The 25,341-nt window shown below is 33.4% G+C and overlaps 1 protein-coding gene across 1 annotated transcript; it reads left to right on the top strand.

The window, feature by feature from the left end:
• The first annotated feature begins 1,313 nt into the window (after positions 1–1,313).
• LOC149202679 (potassium transporter 5-like) lies at positions 1,314–24,809 on the top strand. Its single transcript, XM_089400028.1, has 9 exons — positions 1,314–1,506; positions 2,253–2,478; positions 2,870–3,118; positions 3,493–3,540; positions 4,190–4,450; positions 4,642–4,694; positions 20,723–20,837; positions 20,992–21,246; positions 23,666–24,809. The coding sequence occupies exons 1-9, from the start codon at positions 1,399–1,401 to the stop codon at positions 24,616–24,618; spliced, it is 2,268 nt and encodes a 755-aa protein (XP_089256154.1). The 5' UTR covers positions 1,314–1,398; the 3' UTR covers positions 24,619–24,809.
• The last annotated feature ends 532 nt before the right edge of the window (positions 24,810–25,341 follow it).

The raw sequence follows: 25,341 nt of genomic DNA, 5'->3' as shown, positions 1-25,341 counted from the left end.
TTCCTTTTCCTTTTGACCCCGGGAAAGGGTTTAGTGTCAACCAATGGGAATCATGCAAGTCTCCTTTGTGTCGAATCCTGGTCCTACTGGAGCATACATTCTATGTTGGTGATCATTTCTTAATCAAGTTTGCATATAAGAAAGTTTGTTGTGAAAAAATTGTGAATTTTATTCGAATAGCGTAGACAAGAACTTTGTGTAGAAACTATAGTGCTTTCTTTAGTGATTGCACCGTTCTCATTCTAAGTTGGTGATCATTTCTTAATCAAGTTTGCATATAAGAAAGTTTGTTGCGAAAAAATTGTGAATTTTACTCGAATAACGTAGACAAGAACTTTGTGTAGAAACTATAGTGCTTTCTTTAGTGATTGCAGTGTGCGATATGTATAGGGGAATCTCTTGTCTATCATTGTGGTGAATTATGGTTGGAAGTGGCATAGAAAATTGGTGTTAGCCTCTTCTCACCATTGTGGCGAATTATGGTTGGAAGTGGTACAGGAATTATTAAAATAAACGGGCTTATTAAAAACAAATTCACAAAGCGGTGAATCACCAAACGTAGGCATCATTATCTTTCCGTGAAAAACTACTTAGTGCATGTCCAAATTCCGAACTTCCCTCATCATGATATCAAGTAGAACAAATACCGAACATGTAAAATTTAGGAGCAAGCTGCTTCCGTCATCACGATATCAAGTACAGGAAATACCGAAGATATAAAATTTAGGAGCGAGCTGGGGTGTATCATCTACAGCCCCTGGAAAATTGATCGCCGATGAAAATGGTGCGGCATTGGTTTCTCTTCATACAAAGTCAATTATTATCGTCATTAGTGTATGACAGACGCAATTACTACACTGGAATCTACAGATCAACGATCTCTTACCCTAGTTGAGCCTCTAAACAAAGGTCCCACCTTAGGGATATTCGTTCTTCATGCGTTTAAGGAAGCAAGTGAGAATCTTCCCTAGGAATTTTATATAGAGGAGCGACGTGTAAACAAGGAAGCGGCCCAAATATAAAATGGGAGGTCAGGCCATTTACGTTTTGAAATTTTCAAACACGGGGAGCTAACCAATCAGGATGAGAGTGCCATCTGATCTCATGCTGAAAGTGTGGCATACAACCAGCGCTTGATTTTCAATATTGTTCAGTAAAGATATGGGCAGAATCCAGATCAGGCGTGCCTTAATTGACAGTAACGCCTGTCGTTGTGATTCGTTGTCATCACAACAATAATTGAATGAAATATCTTACCGTACACACCGCCCTTAGCATTCGTTGACATTAGATCAATGCTTGAACGAGGTATCGAATACCGGTAGTGCAGCTATAAATGTGGTAGGTGCAAATACCGACTGATATTTCGGAGTGAAGGCAATCTCTGTGGAAGAAGAGATGGAAACGATTGGAGCGCAGAGTGGGAGTAGTGTTTTTAATAGAGCGCGGGTCGATTCCTTAGATGTGGAGTCCAGTAGAGTTTCGAAGACGCATCAAGGTGTGAAGGTAGGTATAAATGGTATTTATCATTTTTTTTACAATTTTTTTTGCCATTTAATTTGTTGGAAAATTTTAAGCACGGAAATTTATTTTAATGTTCAAACATTTTAGCAAATTTTACTAGAACATTTCTTTGTGTGTATAAAAATTCATAAATTATTAAGCTTATAAATGTATAACCACATTAGATCTCAGTTTCAAAATCTTTCTTGTAATACTGACCTATCTAGCCTTTTAGGTTGTCAAAATTACAGGCTTCCTACAAGCTTTTTGAGCATAGTAATAAAATCTTAAATCAAACTAAATAATTTGTTTCTAACTAAATAATTTGTTTCTTTAGGTCAAATAGACCAAAATTTGGTCAACGTAAACGTTAACATCACCATCATCGGTTTATTAGTCTTATTGTCTTTCTGAATATTTAACTCACTCATTTCATATGCATTTTAATTTTTATAATAAAACTACTTCAATTTTAAGTTTCTGTGATCTTTATTTAGAAAAGAATGATTCAAAATTTTCACAGTATAATTTGAAATCTGAATCTTGTCAAGGTTTCAAATCTAAAAACAATTCTATCTTGAAAACAAGATTTAAATTATACTGTAAAAAAATCTGGAACCATCTTTTTCTAAAACCACTTACCTTTAAAAATGGTAATCAACCATGGTTGACGCTAGGTAAACATTTGAACACCATAGTTCTTAGACTTGGCGTGATGTATCACTATTTGTATTGCTGTGATTTTGCAGGTGTTAACTACCACCGCCACTCTCAGTTTGGCGTTTCAGACCATCGGTGTCGTTTACGGGGACATCGGCACTTCTCCACTCTATGTATTTTCCAGTACTTTTACAAATGGGATCGCTCATACGGATGATATTATTGGAGTTTTGTCTCTCATCATATATTCGCTCACTCTGTTGCCACTTCTCAAATATGTTTTCATTGTGCTTTACGCCAATGATAATGGAGAGGGTATGGGGTTTTTTTAATAATTCCTTATATATAAACTTTTGCTACAGATTTTTTTTTTTTTTTTAAGGTTTGAATATAGATGGGATAGATAACAACTATTTCACTCTAGTAATTTTAATTAACTACTCTGAAACAAACATAATATACATAACATTTTTTCCCTCAATCACATAATTTTAATATATATGTAAACTCAACTTAAATCTGAATTAAAGTGGTGCATATACATAAAGCATAGCATATCACCGAAGTTGCATATGTGTTCTGCAATTCCACAACTACCTCCGTTTATTTTTATTTTTATTATTATTATTTTATTTTTTCAAAATAGTGAAAATTATAAGGATTAAAAATATAATTTTTAAAATTATATTGCCATGCCTTTATGCAGGTGGTACGTTTGCGCTGTACTCCTTAATATGCCGGCATGCCAAGGTAAGTCTCGTCCCCAATTATCAACCGGAAGACAGAGAGCTTTCAACGTATAAACTTGCCACACCCACCAGACAGTTGAAAAGAGCTTTGGCCATCCAGGAAGCCCTAGAACGAAGCACTGCAGGCAAGACAGCTTTGTTAGTGCTGGCGCTTCTAGGAACCTCCATGGTAATTGGGGATGGTGTGTTGACTCCTTGCATCTCAGGTATCATCCTCATCCATTTTTTTAAAAAAAATATTTAGCTCTATTTAAGGTATATTATATAGTTCTATTTTTAATTTTTATTAAAAAATAATATTAAATTTTCAAATATAGCTAAAGATTTGATTTGTATAAACAAAATCATTTATCAAATTTCTGAAATATTGTTTCCCTTTATCTTTGAATTTTTGTTTCAAAATACCAATCTATACCCGTGACTCACAACTATTTAAGGACCTATTTAATGATTCCTAGTGGCACAACCGGCAATTAAATTACTTTTACAGCACAATAATAACGTGCAATCCATGTGCAAATTTATGGTTTTTCACTATGTTTCATGGTTAACCTTATTTGTTACGTTGTGTATGCGACAGTTCTATCGGCAGTGTCCGGGATAAAATATAAAACCACTCTTAGCACAGGTAACACGTTTTCCTCTTGAAATATGATATTTTAGGGCCAACTCAATTAGAATCTACTGGTTTATATAAAAATATGATCAGAAAGTGAGGATTTTTATAGTTGTTTATCATGTTGAAGTGTAGTTGTTTATCCGGTTGAATGGTTTTGTTAGAGATTTGTAGATTAACACTGTGTAATCAGTGTAATTTGTTGAACTTTTTCTTTTTTAAGGTGATATGTGGTCTTTCAGGATGGAGTCACCATCCTAAACTATGGATAGATTACAGAAATTACACAGTGTTGTCTTTCATGATGGAGTTACTATCTGAAACGATAGACAGATTACACAGTGTTAGTTCAGAAATTTCTAATAATAATATAATTAACTGTGAAAGTCTCCAATTACTTATATTGAATAAATTTTCTTTAATAATTTATATAATAAATTTGTAATGAGATGTATAGACACCCTACCATCATCAAAACTGAAAAGGTCCAGTGATTAATTTCTAATACTAGATGATGGTAGTGTGTCCAAATCCATTAAACATGTTATTCCAAAATAAACTATTCTGATATCTAGTCAAATTGCAGTTGGTAAGGATTATTTCTGCTCAAATCTGATTGCACAACTGCTAAACCTATTTTGATTTGACTTTGATGTTGCAGATGCCGTTGTTGGGATATCTGTGGCGATTCTAATTGTCCTCTTCTTAGTCCAGAGATTCGGAACCGATACAGTTGGTTACGTATTTTCGCCTTTTGTTCTGGTTTGGTTCTTGTTTATCTCAGTGATTGGCCTCTACAACCTTGCCAAATATGATGCAAGCGTGTTACGTGCTTTCTATCCAAAGTATATCGTTGACTATTTCAGAAGAGACTCCAAAAACGCTTGGATATCCCTGGGAGGAGTCGTTCTTTGCATAACAGGTAGGTCTGCTTTCTTGCCGGCCAATTGCACATATTCTGGAATCCTGTTATTCACTCATCACATGGAGATGCGAACTTTATTGCTCATAACAAATTATATCACATGGAGATGCGAACTTTATTGGTCATAAAAAATTATATCACATGGACATGCGAACTTTATTGCTTATAAAAAATTATGTATGGTGCAGGAAATGAAGCTTTATTTGCTGACTTAGGCCATTTTTCTGTTCGGTCCATCCAGGCAAGTCTATTCATTTCACAATCGTTTAATTTTAAATAGTTCAGCCTCTAATTAAATTCTCGCATGATTTTTTAGATTATTATTTAAAAACAATAAATTAATTTTAAAAAAATCCTAAATTATATAAAATTAAACTTTTGGCCATGGAGTATGGTGAGGCGTTTTCCTGGCAAGTCCATGTTTTCCAAATTTTTATTATATTGTTTAAAACTATGATTTGGGCGGTGTTTCTAACACCCTTATGTGAATTTGAAAGCAATAAATCCCTTTCAAAATTCAAACTTCCCGCGTAGTTTCCGTTGGATTATATATATATATATATATATATATTCTAATTTCTCACGTAATTTCCTACGTCGTCTCCTTTGGATTATATATTCTAACTCTAACTTCCCACGTAACTTCCTACGTAGTTTCCTTTGTATTATATATTCTAACTTCCAACGTAGGTTCAGGTTGGATTATATATATAATTATAATTATAATTATGATTAGAAAAATATAATTATTTAAATATTACTAAATATTTGTAAATAATAATTATTTATTTATTCTAGCAAATTGGTTGTTACAGTCAATAATATATTTATGGTGAGAATTTTTTTGGAATATTGTGTCGTGTATAAAATTTTAGAATTAAAAAATTTGATTTCCTTTTAACAGTTAATAAATTTAGAATTAAAATATATATATATATATATATATATATATATATATATATATAATTATTTTCTATAATTTTATATATATAAATTGATTTTATTTTTATAATTTTATTTATATTTATCAAAATGTTTAAATAACTTAATATAATAAAACATTACATCAAATAATAAAACCTTCAAACTAACCCCGTTTAAATATTTATAAAAATAAATAATATATATTTTCATAAATAAACAAATAAAACATAAGGCTACCCACGTTTAAATTAAATTAGATTCCTTATAATTATATCATGATTCTGAACAAGATTTTCTCCGCGATGTAATTCCATTATATGTAAGTATATAGTTTTACACATGTCAACGTTTGTTATGGACATCGTTATAATTACCTCTTGCACTTGAAAGAAAAATTTCTCCAATTTTCTTTTAAATAAAATAGTGTTAGAAATTTAACCTTCACAAAAATATTATGATTTTTCTTTCATAAAATTAATTATATTTAAATTATATAAATAATATTATATTTTATTATTATTGAGTTAAAATATATATTTATATATATATAAAAGTTTTAAATTTTATTAATAAAAAATATGTTTTTTTAACGTGATGAATAAAGATTATATAAAATTTGTGTTTCTTTGTAGTAAATATTTGGGAAATTCATTAATAGTCATGAGTTTTAGAAGATTCTTCACTAAGGAGTTGTGTGTCACATTAGGAAAAACTACTAACCAAAAATATTAATATACATATATCCAAGAAAATTGAGATAAGAGAAGAGAAAATTTATAGAAAGATCATAGTTTTCTCTACAAGCATGTTCAACTCAAGTTGTAGGTTGTCAGAGACAGGGCTTGGGGTAGAGTTAGCAGAATAGGGATTCTCGATGACATTACCAATTAGCTTAAGGTTACCAAGTTGTCTTTGAATAATGTCAAGCTCGTCATCTTGGTGGGAGATTTTGATTTTGAGTCTCGATTTATTTTCTGATGAAAATGAGTAAATTGTCCCGCTCATGAATTTTCCATTTTAAATCGAAATTCTCCACCTACAAGGCCTCCAGAATCCGGTTGCATGCATTACAAGTAGAATTTTGAGAGATGGCAAAATTGCTAAGTCTAGAAGACATAATTCACGATATAGTGATCTAAATCTAAAAGGAAATAGACTTTGTTCACCAGTTGTTTATGTAGAGGATGTCATAAGGAATTCACGAGAGAGTATTGAGCTTAAGCATATATGGGATGAAGGAGAAACACTAGAGGGATTTTTTAAGCTCTGGGAGGTGAACCACTCGAGGTTGAGATTAATGAAGGGAATGCTAGGGGGTTCTGTGATTAAGAAGGAGAAACAACCATCAAACTTAGAGAGGTAGGTAAACAAAAAGAAGGCCCAAATCAACGCAGGTGGGCGGAGGAGGTTCCAAAGTAGCCCAAATTGACAAGGACTAGAGAGAGTGGAGCAAACTACGAAATTAGGAAGATGGGGCTAGAAAGAAACTAAGCACAAGCACTGAAGACAAACTTGGAGGTGCCCAACACTATCGAACTCCAAGCTACAAAAGTTCTCTCGCACTTTGGCTATGCCGCCATTCTTCTTAGGAAGGGTCACTAAGGGAAAATTCCTTCAATTTACCAGGATGCAGGGATAGGGAGCCAAGGTCTCCTCCCACTGATGTTGAGGGTGTTTTCAATCACAAGGGGCTCTTTACAGATCCTCTTGGGGAACATACTTGCAGATGCCATGATGTTATCATAAGGGAGGAGCCCACAATTACAATGGAGATGAGAGGGAAAGATCCTTAGTAGAGAAATTTCCCAGTCAAAGATGTAAAGGGGGCTGAGCAACTTTTGAAATTTATCATCGAAGAGGCAGCCCTCACACTCGATGTGTATCATATCACAATTAAAACACTATATGCTCAAACTAGTCAGATTCATCACTCTCCAAGGTGGTGGAGATGAACGAGACACAATATTTTGTACTGTCTAAAGAGAAGCGTTGGGAGTTAATATAATCTGCCATACATGGACCAAACTCTTAGTGTGTGCCATGATGCAAACCAACATGGCCCCTAAAATTTGTATTCCAATGTTTTCATTGTTTCATTATGTATTCACATGGGGGCGGCGCAAGAAAGGGAGGATGGAGAAGAGAATTGTCATTGGGGAGCTCAGGAATAATGTATCAATCCTCGATATCATTAAATTCCTTTTGTCCCACTTCCAGGAGGAAAGCTATGCTGGTTTGATGATAGACCTCTGAATTTTGGCTTCTAAAGATATGGTAGCAATATTTTGAGGATATAAGGTCCAAAACACAGTTTATTCTTCCAGAAAGAGTATAAGGAGATTCTCCATAGTGTATGAACCATTGGTTAGGTGTTGTATAGTAATCACAATATCACCCAACATCGTTACATATGAAATTCCAATTTCATGAGCCAATGTTAAACCCAATAAAAGACCACACATTTCTACTTGATTGTTGGTTTTCTTGCATACTCCCCAAGACTATTTGGAAACAATTTTTCCCTCAAGACTATATAATCCCCCCCCCCCTCGTGCCACCCCTAGAAAATATAAAAGTTTTAATATATATTTTTTTTAAGTTATTTTAGCTAACACCCATAAAGAAGAAAAATTTTAATCTAATTAATGTCAAAACAAGGGATTACTAATAAAGACATAAAATGTTGTTGAAGGGGATTGATTATGATTTTTAGAGCTCTATCCCCAACATATAACCAAAGGATCCACATCAATAAGTGAAATGAAACCCATGATTATGTTATTGTACTAGGTTGGGTTCCTTCAAGATCACTGAAATAAAATTGGGGTATTTCTTATCTACTCATGGAGTTGTAGGTATTGTGTTTTCACTCTCTCTTCTCTCTCCCAAATTTTCCAACCCGTGGAGTGATGCGGTTGGTTGTGAACCAATCTAGTCAAGCTAATAAGCCTATAGTGAGAAAATATAGGGTGAGAAGGTTGTAATCTCAAATCAAAAAACACTCCAAGGGATACATATTTGGTGGTCGAGTGGTGATCTTCTAATGGTGTAAGGAGCAATGAACCAATAGCCATTTTATTTTAATAGTGCTTCATTCTAGGGATTGTACCTTAACATACATAAGAAAAGTAACATAAGTTAGAGATATATCAAACAAAAATATATCTGAGTTGGAACCATTGTAGAATTTTCACTGTAGATCTCCTGATATATGCAATGTCCTAAAGCATAATACTAGATCTACTTCTACCATAAACTTTGCGGAAGCTTAAACATATATGAGCATCATCAAGCATGAACAGATATAACTGAGAATGAGAAGTAATCAACCATAACACAGAAGATATATCACTGGGGAAAGCACCAACCTAAAACCCCAACTCTGTATTATCATACAAGTGGAAATCTTGTTCAAGTTACAAAAAGAATAAGCTCTCAAGCTATCCTGCTCTCTCTGTAATCAAACAATACAGCTCACAGACTGAATAGACATAGAATATATCTTCCTCAAGCCCTCCATACCTCCTACTTCCTTGCGCAGTTTTGATTAGGGTCCAATGATATCACATGTGTGAATTGGCCCCAGTAGGGTCACTGTAACCTCAGGTCCAACTGCGCAATCCTCAAGGAATAATATTTCTTCTGCATGCAAGGAATATTCACAATAGAATATTCTTGCAACTGATAGTACACTGTCCGTCCATCTGATCTCAACTAGGTCTCCGACTGAACTGACATGGATGAGTTATCCATGAGTGAATAATCAGTTATCTGAAATACAGTAGTTACTTGCATGCAAGCATTAACTAACTGAACTCTCATTAATTTAACAAACTGTTAAATTAATCTAACTGGACTTGACTCAGTTAACTGAGCCAACTAATTACAACTCATCCTTATCTCTTTAACTAATGGATAAATCCCTCAATCAAAGGAGAAACTGTTGCATGTCCTCACATAGACTTCAAGTCTGATTTTCCTTAACTAATTAACTCAAGATAAATTAATTAATTAATTTTCAAACTGTTGTTAATATCAAATTCGAATTTTACTTCCTATGGTTAGTCCAGGGACTGACTAAAATAAGAAGGGATCCCGAAATTCTATTTCTAGAAAAGCTATTTTTATCACTTTCACTTTTCACCCATTGTTACTAAGATCCACAATGGCTGAATTGCTATTTATAACAGGGCTATTTATAGTAGTGCTATTTTTAGCATTTTCTATTTTTAACATTTCTTGTTGCACATCTCAACACTCCCTCTCAACAAGAAAGGGATTATCAGTAACCCTGATCCTGTCTCTGTGGAATTCGAACTTGCATTTTCACAATGCCTTAGTCAAAATATCTGCATCCTGCTCCTCGGTCGAAACATACTGCAACATCATGATCCTCTTGACCACATAGTCCCGTAGATGATGGTAACGGATTTCTATATGCTTGGACCTATCATGAAACACTAGATCCTCAGAGAGTTTAATGCAACTCTGATTATCATAGTATATCACTGTAGGATCCATCATCTGACCAAACAATCCCACTAGAATCTTCCGCATCCAAATGGCCTCGCATGTTGCCTAACTGGCAGCTATGTATTCAGCCTCTGCTGAGCTAAGTGCAATTGGTATCTATTTCCTGCTGTACCAAGAAACTGCAGCTGAACCAAGGTTGAAGATTCCTCCAGAAGTGATCTTCTGGTCTAATGGACTACTTGCCCAATCCGCATCCATGAAGCCTTGCAGCTTCACTCCCTCTATCCGTCTGTACCATAATCCATACTGTATAGTGCCTCTGAGATATCTCAGCACATGCTTCGCTACCTTCCAAAATAGCTTGGTAGGCTGAACCATAGCTTAACTCAGCTGGTTCACCACAAAGCATAAGTTGGGTCGTGTGTTCACCAGATACATAAGTGAACCCACCATCTACCGATAAACAGTAGCAACTACTACCTCACCTGAGGTAGATCCTCCTTCCTCCAGTTCCCAGCTAGAGGAGTCTGCATGGGTTTGCACTTCTCCATGTGAAAGTGCTTGAGTATCTCATTGGCATACTTGCCTTGAGACATAAATACTTCCCCATCTTTCTGCCACACTTCCATGCCTAGAAAGTAGTGCATGAGGCCCATGTCCTTCATCTCAAACTCTCTTGCAAGGTCCTCCGTGCAAGACTGTATCAGTTGGTCACCACCTGTCAAAATCAGATCATCGACATAAAGTACAATAATCAATGGCTTACCTTCTACCATGATGTGGTAAAGGTTCACATTTGCTTCACTCTTGGTGAAGCCCAATCTAGTGAAATAGCTATCAATCCTAGTATACCAAGCGCGGGGTGCTTGCTTCAGCCCATACAGTGCTCGCTTGAGTTGGCAGACATGCAACTCGCAATAGAAGGTCTCAAATCCTTTAAGCTGCTTAATGTATACCTCTTCCTTAATCTTCCCATTGAGGAACGCCGTCTTCACATCCATCTGATGGATCTTCCAACCCATCTGAGCTGATAGAGCTAACATCGATCTGATAGATGAGTACCTTGCTATGGGAGAAAAGGTCTCATTGTAGTCGATCCCCTCAACCTATGAGAAACCTCGGTCAACAAACCTTGCCTTGTGTTTCTCAACATTGCCATCAGCTGCTTGCTTTACCTTGTAAAGCCATCAGGAACTAACCACTGACTTGTCCCCAGGTCTAGGGACAACATCCCACACACTGTTCCGTATGATAGAATTGTACTCTTCTACCATTGCATCAACTCAGACTGGTTGCTACACTGCCTCCTGAAAAGAAGAAGGTTCGGTCGCTACACACTCCCAAACCAGGGCCATGTAGCTAGTGTATCTCTTGAGAGATCTCCTCTATCTGCATTGAGAGGATGGCTGCCCCACATTCTCTCTCGCATCTAACATCAATTTTTCAGCTGCCCCAGAGTGTTTCCACCCATCTCTCGAAGACTCTCGAGGAGTGGTGGTCTCCATTACTGGATCCTCTACATGTGGCTGATCCACATCATCAGGAGACTCCTCTTCCTTTGGAACTAAAAGTTCCTCAGCACCATGCAACTTGAGCTCCCTCTAAAGTGACACTCGCATGGCTCTCTGCTCGTCGAACTTCAGATCCCTGCGCCCTACAGTCCTCTGACTGGTAGGAAGAAACACATGATAGTTGTGGGGTGTATCTGTGTACCCCACAAGTATCCCAACTTAGTTGTTGGGTCTAGCTTCTTCCGAGCATCTCTGGTCATATGACAGAAAACTGGTGATCCAAAGATGCGGAAGTGACTCACATCTGGTCACTTCCCCGAAAAAGCCTCCATGGGTGTCTTCATCCCCAAGATACGATGAGGACTTCTGTTCTGAAGGTACACTGCTATATTTCATGCCTCAGCCCATAGATGAAGTAGTAGGCCTTGGTCATGCAACATCGCTGGAGTTGCTCCCACAATAGATCTGTTCTTCGTTTCCGCCACCCCATTCTGTTGTGGGTTATGAGGTGCCGTCAGTTCCCATTTAATTCCTTCTACAACACAGAAGTCTTTAAACTAATGGGAAGCATACTCTCCACCATTGTCGCTACGCAAGGCTTTTACTTTCTCTCCAGATTCTTTCTCTGCCAAGGCTTTAAACTCACAAAACGTCAAGAACTTCTGATCCTTCTTTTGCATAAAGTAGATCCAACATCTACAAGAAAAATCATCAATAAAAATAACATAGTACCTTTGCTTAGTGGTGGAGGCTGTAGAGAATGGTCCACACACATCTAAGTGAACTCGCTCTAGGATTTCTCCAGCTCTACTATCCCGATCCTGAAAAGAAACTTTCACATACTTACCCAGGGTGCATCCTTTGCATGTATCTGTTTGCTCCAGTTTTCCCTTGGGTAAGCTGATAGAAATTTTTTGCATGATCTTCAAGGCCCCATGATGCAAGCGGCCCAGTATTCTATGCCATAGCTCGCCAACATCTTGGCTTTGCACCACCTCTACTTTGGAACTCAGTGCAACACAATCATCTACCTCCAGCTTGTAGAGATCCTTTACTCGAATCCCAATTCGCTTGGTTTGTCAAGTGCCGATATGCTGCAGGAAAACTTTTCCTTTACTAAAGACTACATCATAGTCTTTATCTTCTAGCATAGCAATAGACACAAGATTCTTTTTCAAACCTGGTACATACTTAATAGTAGATAGGGTGAGAGGAGCACCATGCTCCCTCTGAAACACAACTGTACCTTCACCTGAGAAACATTACTTTCCATCATCACCCATCGCGATTCACATTTGGAGATCCTTCTCCTCCAAGGTACTGATAAGATTCTTATCACCTGACATGTGGAAAGAGGCTCCATTATCTAGATACCAAACACATCCCACCATGGATGAAACCATGCATGCGATAAGAGAGAAATCCAACTCAAATTGTGAAGCTAGTGCATCACCATCAGATCCCTTTGAGGAACCCTTCTTGGATTTCTTCTGTGGACAATTCATAGCATAATGGCCCACTACATGACAGTGAAAGCATCGCACCTTCGACTTGTCAACCTTCTTCCGACCATGAGAAGATTTGGATTGGGACGCCTTCCCTTTCCCTTTCTTAGCTTTACTTGCTAAAGCTAGATTTTCTTCATCATCTAGTTTCGATGAAGATCCATCCCTGGTGCTTCGCCTTATCTCCTCCTGCATTAGGTCCGACCAAAGTCATTCGAAATCTGGCAGTTTATCTCTTCCATTAACTGAGTCCTAGTAGCTATGCCAACTCTTAGGAAGACCGAGGAGTGTTAGACTCACCATGTCGTCGTCAGCTGTCACAACCCCTATGCTTGCAAGCTCATCCCAGCAGGTGGTGAGCTTGTTCAGGAACGTAGAGATTGTGTTGCCCTTTTTGCACTTGATCTTTCAAAGCTTGTCTTTCAACGTCAGCTTCCTCTGATCGCTACTATTCTGATAAAGATCTTTCAATGTTTTCCACATCGAAAACGGAGTCTCCTTCCCATGGAGGCTTGAGACAATGTGATCTCGAACTCCCTCCAGGAGGATTCTCCTTGCTCTAGCCACACACTTTTTCCATTCCGCTAGTTGAGTAGCATCAATCAACTTTTGGACTTCTTGATCATTGAAGTCCTTAAGACCGTCATCTTCTAATACTGCCTCCATGCAATCTTTCACACTATATAATTCGAATTGCCATCAAGGGCATATCTGAGTCTTAAACCACTGAACGCCATAGGTGAAATAGATGTGATAAGAACTCAATTCAATATTTAGAAATCAAACTTTGTACTTCTCCTAATTGTATACTATTCTTCCTTGATCACCTTTGCTCTGATACCATGTAGAATTTTCACTGTAGATCTCCTGATACATGCAATGTCCTAAAGCATAATACTAGATCTACTTCTACCATAAACTTTGTGAAAGCTTAAACAGATATGAGTATCATCAAGCATGAACAGATATAACTGAGAATGAGAAGTAATCAACCATAACATAGAAGATATATCACTGGGGAAAGCACCAGCCTAAAACCCCAACTCTGTATTATCATACAAGTGAAAATCTTGTTCAAGTTACAAAAAGAATCAGCTCTCAAACTATCCTGCTCTTTATGTAATCAAAAAATACAGCTCACAGACTGAATAGACATAGAATGTATCTTCCCCAATCCCTCCAAGCCTCCTACTTCCTTGTACAGTTTTGATTGGGGTCCAGTGATATCACATGTGTGAATTGGCCTCATCACACTCACTGTAACCTTAGGTCCAACTACGCAATCCTCAAGGAATAATATTCCTTCTACATGCAAGGAATATTCACAATAGAATATTCTTACAACTGATAGTACACTATCCCTCCATCTGATCTTAACTAGGTCTCTGACTGAACTGACATGCATGAGTTATCCATGAGTGAATACTCGGTTATCTGAAATACAGTAGTTACATGCATGCAATCATTAACTAACTGAACTCTCATTAATTTAACAAACTGTTAAATTAATCTAACTGGACTTGACTTAGTTAACTGAGCCAACTAATTACAATTCAATATTACAACTCATCCTTATCTCTTTAACTAATGGATAAATCCCTCAATCAAAGGAGAAACTGTTGCATGTCCTCACATAGACTTCAAGTTTGATTTTCCTTAACTAATTAACTCAAGATGAATTAATTAATTAATTTTCAAACTGTTGTTAATATCAAATTCGAATTTTACTTCCTATGTTTAGTCCAGGGACTGACTAAAATAAGAAGGGATCCCGAAATGCTATTTTTAAAAAAGCTATTTTTAGCGCTTTCACTTTTCACCCATTGTTGCTAAGATCCACAATGGTTGATCTGCTATTTATAATAGGGCTATTTATAGCAGTGCTATTTTTAGCATTTTCTATTTTTAGCATTTCTTGTTGCACATTTCAACAACTATGTCGATAAATCAAACATTTTTTGGTCATTTATAGATCTAGCGTAGACCCTCAACTATAGTAAGGAATCAAGATACCAAACACTTTATGGTTGATGGAAGTTAGTAATTTAAAAAGGAATGATGCCATCACAAGGAAGAAGGAAAAAAACACTGCACACAAATGTGACCCATCCGTAGAACTTTCTTATGAGTAGACATCCATAGAAAATATCATTATTGGTTTTGACTTGCAAACATTGAGGAGATTGTGGGATATGGACCCATAGGTTGGATGATTATTTATTAATAGTTACCCCCCTACTATCAATTTTTGGGAAAATAATAAGTTCGAAATCTTATAGAGTTGGCCTTTGATGTAGGGCTTAGAATATAATGTCTTATAGCACATGGTAAAACTAAAATAAGTGAAAGTCCCTGTCGATTATGGGAAATGTGAAGAGTGGCTAAGCTTATCTTGTAGATGGTATTCATTGATCCCTTGCAATTGTTCTGTGACCATTCATGTCATAATTACTCACTATTGCATGTTTATGCTCAAGATCAAGTCATAAAATCCAAATCCTTACTAAGATGTTAGGGAGGTCATTGGAGAAATGAAGGTAACATCATAAAATATTCAAGGCTAATAACGAATAATATTTAGCCAATGGATTTACATCACATAGGGTCAATGATGAAAACTAGGTATATGATCATTAAATGATAACCTAGTCATAAGACATGTCTCAGTCTAGGTAAGGAAGCTTTAAGTGCCACCTAGGATTTCCAGATATTTTTGAAAATCAAGGTGATTTAAGTTTTTTCTATTTAAAGACTTGTCAAGATAGATAGAAAACAAATTTCTCACCAAGCCTATTTTCTTAGAGGCTAACCTTACTTAATATGCCCTATACTAAAGGGATTTCCAAACATCCATACCTTCGCCAAACCCAAGCCAACAACTTGGCACACAATGCCTACATCCCCTTTTCATTTTTTACATTTACATACCTCCAAATTCTCAGAGGGTACATCTAATTTTGCAACTAGTTCTATGTAAGTTGCTTCATTTGTAAGTCTAACAAAGAGGAAATTGCAAAGGGATTTTTCTAATATCTCATACACTAACATATATGTTTCCAAACATGAATAGTAGTAGACATGTGTTACTAGTAGGGTTTTGCTAGAAATCCAAAACTTAGCAAACGATGTTGATATTTTGGTAAATCACTTATCAATCTTTTTTAATTTAGTTTAAATTTTGACAACATTATTGATAGCTTTTGTTTGTGGTATGTACAAACACTTTCGTTTATGTTGAATATTTTATAGTGTGAATTTAAATGAAAATCATACCTATATCATCATTTAATTTCTCATTCTTAATCACATATTAATCAAATTAGTCATATTCATGTATTTATAAATAATTTAACACGTAAAACCCTAGCTAAGAGTGAAGTGAGCTAGTACTTTAGGAAGGGAAAATAACCTTGAAACAAAAACAATAACAATAATAGCCAGATAGTACAAGAGCTTTAAAGACAAATATTTAGGTTATTAATTTCTCCAATTGGCCTTTAGGTAAGAAACAATAGATTTGACCAAGCTTCACACATTCCAAGAGTTAAGAAAGAAAACATAAATAACTCATACATATAAATTGAAGGATAGAAACATACGATTGAAAGATTATGCAATAATACATAATTAAACCAGATGCTAGAAAAGGGGAAGAACTCCTAAAGCGATGTATGAAGTGATTAGAAACAATGGGAACTATTGGTGAATTCTCGTTGGGGAGGACATTAGTCATTCGAACCTTGTGGACTAAGTTGGAAATTACTACATTAATGGGTCTCACCTAATTAAAGAGGTCACCTTGGATTCCAACTTCATTGGATATGTTTGAGTGGTGTGACCTCCTTAGGGAGTTCATGTTCATTATCTACATCAATTCCTCTCAATTCAGTTTGAAATCATCCCTACTTTTGTCATAGTTTGTGAATAAAACCATTCAAAATCATGCTTGTAAGGCGAGATGAATTACTAATGATGATATATTGTTGCAAATGAACAAGAGTTCTAAATATTTTTTTCTTGTAAACTAAGAATGAACTATGTGATGGTAATGCAATCAAGATAGTTAGTTAGAGTTAAAGCTCTAATTCTACGTAGATACATAGAGTTGGAAGACAAAATAAGTATAATTCATGATTTATGTTAAGAAAGAGGTAAATATATTATATTTTAATAGGTAGAAAGAATAAATCCTTTGGATGTGTCATGGTAGTTGACAAAGGGCCAATATGGAGCTACTAGTGCCATCTAAGAATGTAACTGTCTATGCACATGTTAACATGAATTATTGTACACAGTGTGAAATCCTAGCCAAGTAATATGGTTTCATGGATGTGGGGGATTCTTGATTTGTGTCTTCATTATGAATTTATGAATAGTCACTAGATAAGGACATAAACTAAGAATTAAAATTTGTATACATGTGAGGTGTTATAAAAAAAGGATGTTTAAGTGCACATTGGTGGTTGGGAGTTGGCATGACCTAGCTTGATTTAGTGTTGAATAAGTTGATGTGGCATGCCAAATAACAATTTTCCAAATGAGAAGGTGTGTTTCATAGAATGGATCCATTGGTTTAGTTGCTTAAAGCATATAGTAGTTGATGAAATCAAAAGGTTTAGTTCAGGTTTCCTAGGTGATATGGAAGTAAAGTGTGATTGAATTGGTATGGTCATGTCTTGGTAGTGATGAGTATGAGCATACAAAGTTACTAGCTTGTAAAGACTATGCCCTTCCCATATATAATCCCTCTATGAAGATAATAAATGGATGGTGGTGTTCAAACTACATAGTTAAATTAAGTTTATTGATCTATACATGATCACTCTCACCCTTTAATGTGATGGATGTCCTTTTGATAGTTCAATTAATCCTTAGAAAATGATAGGAACTATTGTGGTATTATGAGAAGAGGGGATGAAGGTACACTTTTCAAAGTGTCCCAATATATTTCACCTCATAAAGAGAAAGTTGAGGGTAGTGATAATCTAATTATACTGTTGAGATAAACACTAGTGCTAAGAATGAGAATGCATGTTAGCTATATTATATGTCTATTAGTTGGACTACTCAAGTTGGTGAGAGAGAGGGTAATTTTTTTGTGTGAAGGAGAGTTGTTAACTTGAAGTGAGTGTGACTACAAAGTGTCGTGTTGTGTAGTGGGATAGAACTACAAAGTTGTTGGATAATTTTTTGCATTTTTTTACTTTGGGGTCTACTAATAGCAATGGGGTGAAGGAATGAAATGGTTTTTATGTACATGTAAAAGAGGTAGCTGATAATACTGTAGAGTTATAATATATATGGTAGTAGTAGGAAGGGGGAGGTTTTAAAATTGAATGAAAATCAATGGGTTTTTGTACGAGGTTCGAATGGATAGGGGAACTAATGTTGATGTGAGAGAAGGTCTAAGACAAGAGAAATTTGAGGTATATGGGTGTATGGAAGCAATGGGGCAAAAAATGTGGATGGAAAATAACTCATGGAGGCTAATTTGTTGAATGACACTGAGGTGAGTACGATGGCCATTAGTTATATTTGGTTTAGAGACTTTTTTATATTTGAAAATATTGTAGTTATTACAATGAGAATCATTGATAGCCTTATTTTTCTTGTTGGTAAGGGAGGTATATGATTAAATAAAAAAATCAAGTTGAGAGTCATCACAATAAAAGTATTTCAAAGGGTCAATAATAAATATTGGCACGCCATTTGTTAATTAGCAATGAGGACCATGTTGTTGTACACACTTGAGATGATTGAAAGTGGATGGGGGGTGGTGGGAAGTTGGAGACATAGAAAAATGACATATGGATGAGAAGACAATGGAAGAAAATAGGTGGAAATTTTTTATACATAGTTAGGATGCATATGTGCTACTAAATCATATACAAATACTACAATCCTAGGTCATAAAACACCTTTCTAGGAAAACTTTTGTCCACCCATCTTACATGACGCAATACAATAAAAATATTATAATTAAGAAGTGTTATAATATATTTACCAACATTTATAACTTTCATGATCTTGTTAGAAATTATCACACCACTTCTAGATAAGAAATTATGAAAAAAACCATATCACTTTAAAGTGACACATGAAGTACCATTTATGAGAACAAATATCATGTAATGTGATATGGAATAGGAGTTGACATGCCGTGGTAGAGTCATATAAATATCTAATCAATGATGAAGATCTCATGATAATGTAAATTGGAATAAAAAAATATGACTGGGATAACTCATCCCAATAACATTATTGCACTTAGCAGTCATCTGAAATTAATTTATTTTAGGGGATTAATAATCATATTGATAAGCCACATTCTTACTTGATTTGCTGGTAGAGGATAGCTTTGTTTCTTAAGAGAATTTTTAACTTTCAGATTTGTCTCTTCTTGCTTTGGTGCAATTTCGCTCACCTAATTATATAACATGGTTGTGGCATATATCCCCATACTAAGTACTAAGGAAACCAGATAAGTTAAATGGATAGTAAATATAGCTAGGCATGAAAACACTCACCTCATAATATATTCAAGACTATTAACTAAATTTTAGATTTGTTTTAAATTATTATTATTATTATTAATTAAAAAATGAATTACTATATGATTTAAACATATATAAATTCAAAAAAAGATGTAATAAAATTATCAATGGTGGAGATACATCTCCACTTTACCATGGATATTCTTAACCTATAAATAGTCTTTCTTACAATACCATGGACCAGTACATGACTTACTAATACGACATGTCCAAAAAACCATAACTCATGTTCACATGGTACTGTTTTTTAATTAGCTTTAACTAAAATGGAAGAAATGTCATATATCTTAACATCCTTTCAAACCGAATATGGTTGTTCACACACAATAAGAAGGTACTACACAATTTAAAATTCTTTAAAATTTTATTGCCATTCTAAAAAACATTAAAGGAAGTGTTATAAGATCACCATGTTTTTGTTGAGTTAAATGCTCATGAAAGATGGTAGTTTGAGTATATGTTGGATATTCTATGATTTTTTTCTCATATTCAATCCTCTTAGTGTGACAATGATGACATATTCTTTTGCCCCATGGTGAACGGACCAATTCCCAGTTCCACTATGGAGCTCATAATTTTTTTTCTTATTTAGCAATTTTTATTTTCTTCTTTAAGCTAGTTAAAACCAAGAGATATTTTTTTATTTTCAATATAGGTTGATAACTTCCTTGTGATATCTTAATTTTTTTTTTCTCTAACTTTATAACACCTCCATTTTTCCAATTTTGATATGCTAATATTTAGAATATTATCTTTATTCTACAAAATGAACTCTTCTTCTATACTCAGACAATCTACCAAAGACTGCCCATCCTTATGTCATCTTTGGTTGAGTGGAATGTGGTTTTTCCTAGAGTCTAAAGTAATTTTAGGAAGACTATCATCTTCCATGTCGTTTAACATCTTCTTATACTATAGGTAGTTACTCATAGGCATGTTCTTAATGGTAGAAATACTTGTTTCAATGAAGAAGGGACAGGGTGTATTGCTTTTCGTTTTGAAATTATAAATTACAAATTGCTTTTAAATCTCTTTTATCATTTCTCACAATTTTTAGAAATATTACATTTCCAAACTTAACATCCATATAACATAACGTAGGTGAAGATAATCTTAATATTTATTGCATTTTCAAACCTAGCATCCATATAAAATAACATGGTAAAGAGAATCGTAAAATATATATATTTTTAAATATCTCAATATTCCCTAATGATTGTTTTCAAAATCATTTCCGGAAAAGATTTCTTCAATTGTGATCGGTGCAAATGCGATCACTGCTAATGCTCTTTTATCTTTCAGATTGCGTTTTGCGTAATTGTTTATCCTTGCCTCCTTTGCGCATATGCTGGACAAGCTGCTTACCTTACAAAGTTTCCACTAGATGTCGGAAACGTGTTTTACCGGTCAATTCCAAGTAGGTTTATTTCTTTGCGTCCTAGTGTTTTTATTCAATTTTTATAATACCATTCTCGGATATACAATTTTTTTGTTATAATACGATTCTCAACTTCGGTTTTATTTTCTATTTTGGTTTGAAAAAGAGAAACTGAATATATTGTAATATACAGCTCCTCTATTCTGGCCTATGTTTGTTATTGCGGTTGCCGCCGCTATTATTGCAAGCCAAGCCATGATCTCCGCTACATTCTCGATTTTGAAGCAATCCATGGCTCTTGGGTGCTTTCCACGTGTAAAAATTATCCACACCTCAAAAAAATATGAAGGGCAAGTGTACATTCCAGAAATCAACTACATTCTCATGATCTTATGTGTGATTGTTACAGCCTGCTTCAAAACAACCGCTTTAATTGGAAATGCATACGGTATGTACTCTGCGACCACTTCATAAAGCTTTATTACATATTTACATATTTGAATTACGATACAAACTATTTATCGTTTTTGCCAGTGTTGTTTGGTTTTTCTTTTAAACACACTAAACTAATATATTATTGTTTAATTAAGGATAAATTCTTTTAGATTTATAAGATGGTTACAAATAGGTAGCAAAAAATTATATCAGAGAAATATAATATATTCCGTTTAGAATTTAATAAAATTTATTATTATTAAAATAATAATAAATAAGTTTGTTGTAATTTGGATAATTTAAATAATAAAAAAATTAGTATTTTATTCCATATTATTTTTAACAAATAAGTGACCAGAATATAATTAATTAATTATTATAAAAAAATTTATTATTATTAAAATAATAATAAAAATAATAAATAAGTTTATTGTAATTTAGATATTTTAAATAATAAAAACATTAATTTTCTATTTCAGAATATTTGAATTACTATACAAACTATTTATAGTTTTTGCTATTGTTGTTAGGTTTTTCTATTAGACAATCTAAACTACTATATTATTATTTAATTAAGCATATATTTTTTAGATTTATGGGTTATAAATAGGTAGCAAAAAATTATATCATAGAAATATAATATATTCAATTTAGAATTTAATAAAATTTATTATTATTAAAATAATAATGAAAATAATAATATGGTGTAATATGGATATTTTAAATAATAAAAATATTGGTTTTTTATTTCACATTATCTTTAACATATAACTGACTAAAATATAGTTAATTAATTATTAAAATAATAAATTTATTATTGTTAAAATAATAATAAAAATAATAAATAAATTTGTTGTAATTTGGATATTTTCAATAATAATAAAAATAGTTTTTTATTTCACATTATTTTTAACATATAAGTGACCAAAATATAATTAATTAATTATTAAAAAATTAAGATTAAAATTATTTCAATTATGTGGTGAATTTTTTCATTTATCAAATGTTTTTTACTTATAAAAGTTTAATTTTAATCTGTCTTAATTTTCTATTTATAAAATATTTAGAAGATCCCAAAGTAAAATATAAGTTTGTGTATATTTTAAAAATATTTGAATGAGAAAATATTTATTATGAGCCAATCATTTACTATAATAAAAGGCATAAGAGAGTTTATAATTAAAAGGATTCCTTAAAAATTTTGAATACAAAAATAAAATTTAGATGGAAAAACATAAATAATTTTATAACTTTTCTTATAAAGAAACCAATAGTTATGTGACATTTCTTAATTTTCTAAAAATTGATGGAAAAATATAAATATAATCTACAGTATTGAAGAGATTGTAACGTAAAAGATTATGGCATAATTGCATAATTGACCGTCAATATTAAGGAGATTGTAACTTATTTTATATTGGAAATCTGTCATAATTGTTACTTAATATTAAGACTTATATAAAATTAATAAAATAATTTTTTTTTTATATTAAAGTATTTAATGTTAATTAATTTTAATTATTTAGAAATTTATATCTTAATATAGCATATTTTATAGACAAGATTGAAAACTTGTACGGAATGCTATCCTTGAAATTAGCTATATTTATTATTCAATTTTAAATTTTATACAAAATTAATAAAATAATCTCTTTACGAAAATTATAATATTAATTAATATTAATATTAACCTTCGTTTTTCTATAATTTACCTCACTTACACTTTGCTATCATAATCACAATATTAATATTAATATCATTATATATTAATATAATGATATAATATATAATAAAAGGCATAAGAGAGTTTAGAATTAAAAGGATTCCTTAAATTTTTTGAATTCAAAAATAAAATTTAGAAAGAAAAATATAAATAATTTTAGAATGTTTTTTATAAATAAATGAAGTAGTTAGGTAACTATTTCTTAATTTTCTAAAAATTATTTGAAAAATATAAATATAATCTACAATATTGAAGGGATTGTAACATAAAATATTAAAGAGATTGTAACTTATTTTATAAAATAATCTCTTTACAAAAATTATAATATTAATTAATATTAATATTAACCTTCTTTTTTTTTATAATTTAATTTACTTCAATTACACTTTGCTATCATAATCACAATATTAATATGAATATCATTATATATGAATATATAATATATTAATATTATGAGTAAAAATATTACCCGTATTTCATCCCATTTATCCGTTGCACAAGATATATTTATTGAATATAACACTTTATAAGAATATTTTGTAAAAATCTTGAATTCCAAAGGAATTCCATCCTTTTATTATTGCCATAAAATGGTTTTTCATTTTCGTTTATTAGTATTGTACTACTTATTAATATTATATTACTTGATACCAAAGCTCGTTGTAGTTAATAATTCTGATTCATATTTTGAATTGTAAATTGCATGCAGGCATTGCTGTGGTTGGTGTTATGCTTATCACCACAGCGTTTCTGACCCTCGTAATGCTTATGATATGGCAAACAAATGTGATTTTGGTTGCAATGTTTGTGGCTGTGATTGGAACATTGGAGTTGATATACTACTCATCTTGTCTTTATAAGTTTCCCCAGGGCGGATACCTCCCCTTAGCGTTTGCAGCAGTTATGATATTTATAATGTATGTGTGGCATTACGCCCACATAAGGAAATATGCCTATGACGTGGAGCACAAGGTGTCCAATGAACGCGTTAAGACTTTGTTCACAGACTTGAATGTGAACAGAGTTCCCGGAATTCTGCTTCTATTCTCCGAACTGGCTCAAGGAGTTCCACCCATATTCTCACATTTTATCACCAATCTCCCTTCCATCCATTCCGTCGTTGTATTTGTTTCTGTAAAGTATTTGCCTGTCAGCACAGTCCCATTTGAAGAACGTTTTCGATTTCGACAAGTGAATCCAAAGGAATACAGAATGTATCGATGTGTTGCATTGTATGGCTACGGAGACAATAGGATTGGGAATGTGGAATTCGAAAAAGATCTACTAGATTCCTTGAAGCAATTTATAGAATCCAGACATCATCAAATTGAAGCAAGAGTGAGCCAGAGATTTGAGAATAATGACGTTGGGTCTGAAGGGAGTGAAATTGATGCTATGGCCATCTCCCAAATTAAAGGAGTTAACGACGCCCAGTCGGAGTTGCGGCAAGAGGTTGACTTCTTGGAAAAAGCGAGAGAATCCGGTGTGGTATATTTGCTGGGAGAGAGCCAGGTAAACGCGACGGAGGGTTCATCATGGTTTAAGAAGTTTGTGGTTAACTATGCATATCTCTTTCTGAAGAGGAATTGCAGGCAAGGAACCACTTCTCTGGACATTCCCCACAGGAATATCTTGCACGTTGCCATGAACTACGAGATTTGATTTCAATTAGATTTATGTTTTTGAACTTCCTCAATATTTTAGTGTGTATGAATTTGCTCAGCATGACTGGCTAGTAGGTGTGGGGCTGAGAGAAGTCAATTTGCTTTCAATAGGTGGTCTGTATAATGTGTGTATGTAGTAAACGAATGATTTGTAATTTGTAATTTGATTTTAAATAGTGGAAGGTATTCTTAAGATGTAAATTATTTTTTTAGATTTAGATTACGAATAAATTGGTTTAGATATATAAATAAAATGGTAGATGATATTTGATAAATTTGAGATATAATGTAAGTAGAAATAAGTAAGAAAGATAATTATAATAATGAGTAGGAATTTAAATTTTAATGTTGGTTGAGTTTAGTTTGGGTGGTTGTGTAGAATAGTTTTATATATTTACACTTTGGAATAGAGTAACTATGTTTTACTTTTCTTAAGTCAACCTTTTTGCCTAAAACTACTCAATGCCAAAAATTTATAAGTATTTTTTTTTAAAAAAATTCAAATTTAAAGACACTGAGCTAACAACCTTTTACTAATACAAATAATCACAAATTTTCTTTTCGAAAATACAAATAACTTAATAAATTTAAAAACACAAATAATAAAAATCAATTTAGTTTTAATTTAATTGAGGATGACTAGTCTAGGTAGAACAAATTATTTTGAGAACCACTCCTGATCCTTAATGATGACTTGGTACTATTCATTATGATCACTATA

Source organism: Pinus tabuliformis, chromosome 2_1 (assembly GCF_031772625.1).
Source record: "Pinus tabuliformis cultivar Carrire ecotype Pingquan chromosome 2_1, CPIR1, whole genome shotgun sequence".
In the NCBI taxonomy this organism is placed as follows: domain Eukaryota; kingdom Viridiplantae; phylum Streptophyta; class Pinopsida; order Pinales; family Pinaceae; genus Pinus; species Pinus tabuliformis.
Note: the sequence above shows the minus strand (reverse complement) of the source record. Positions and strands in the feature narration are given on the sequence as shown.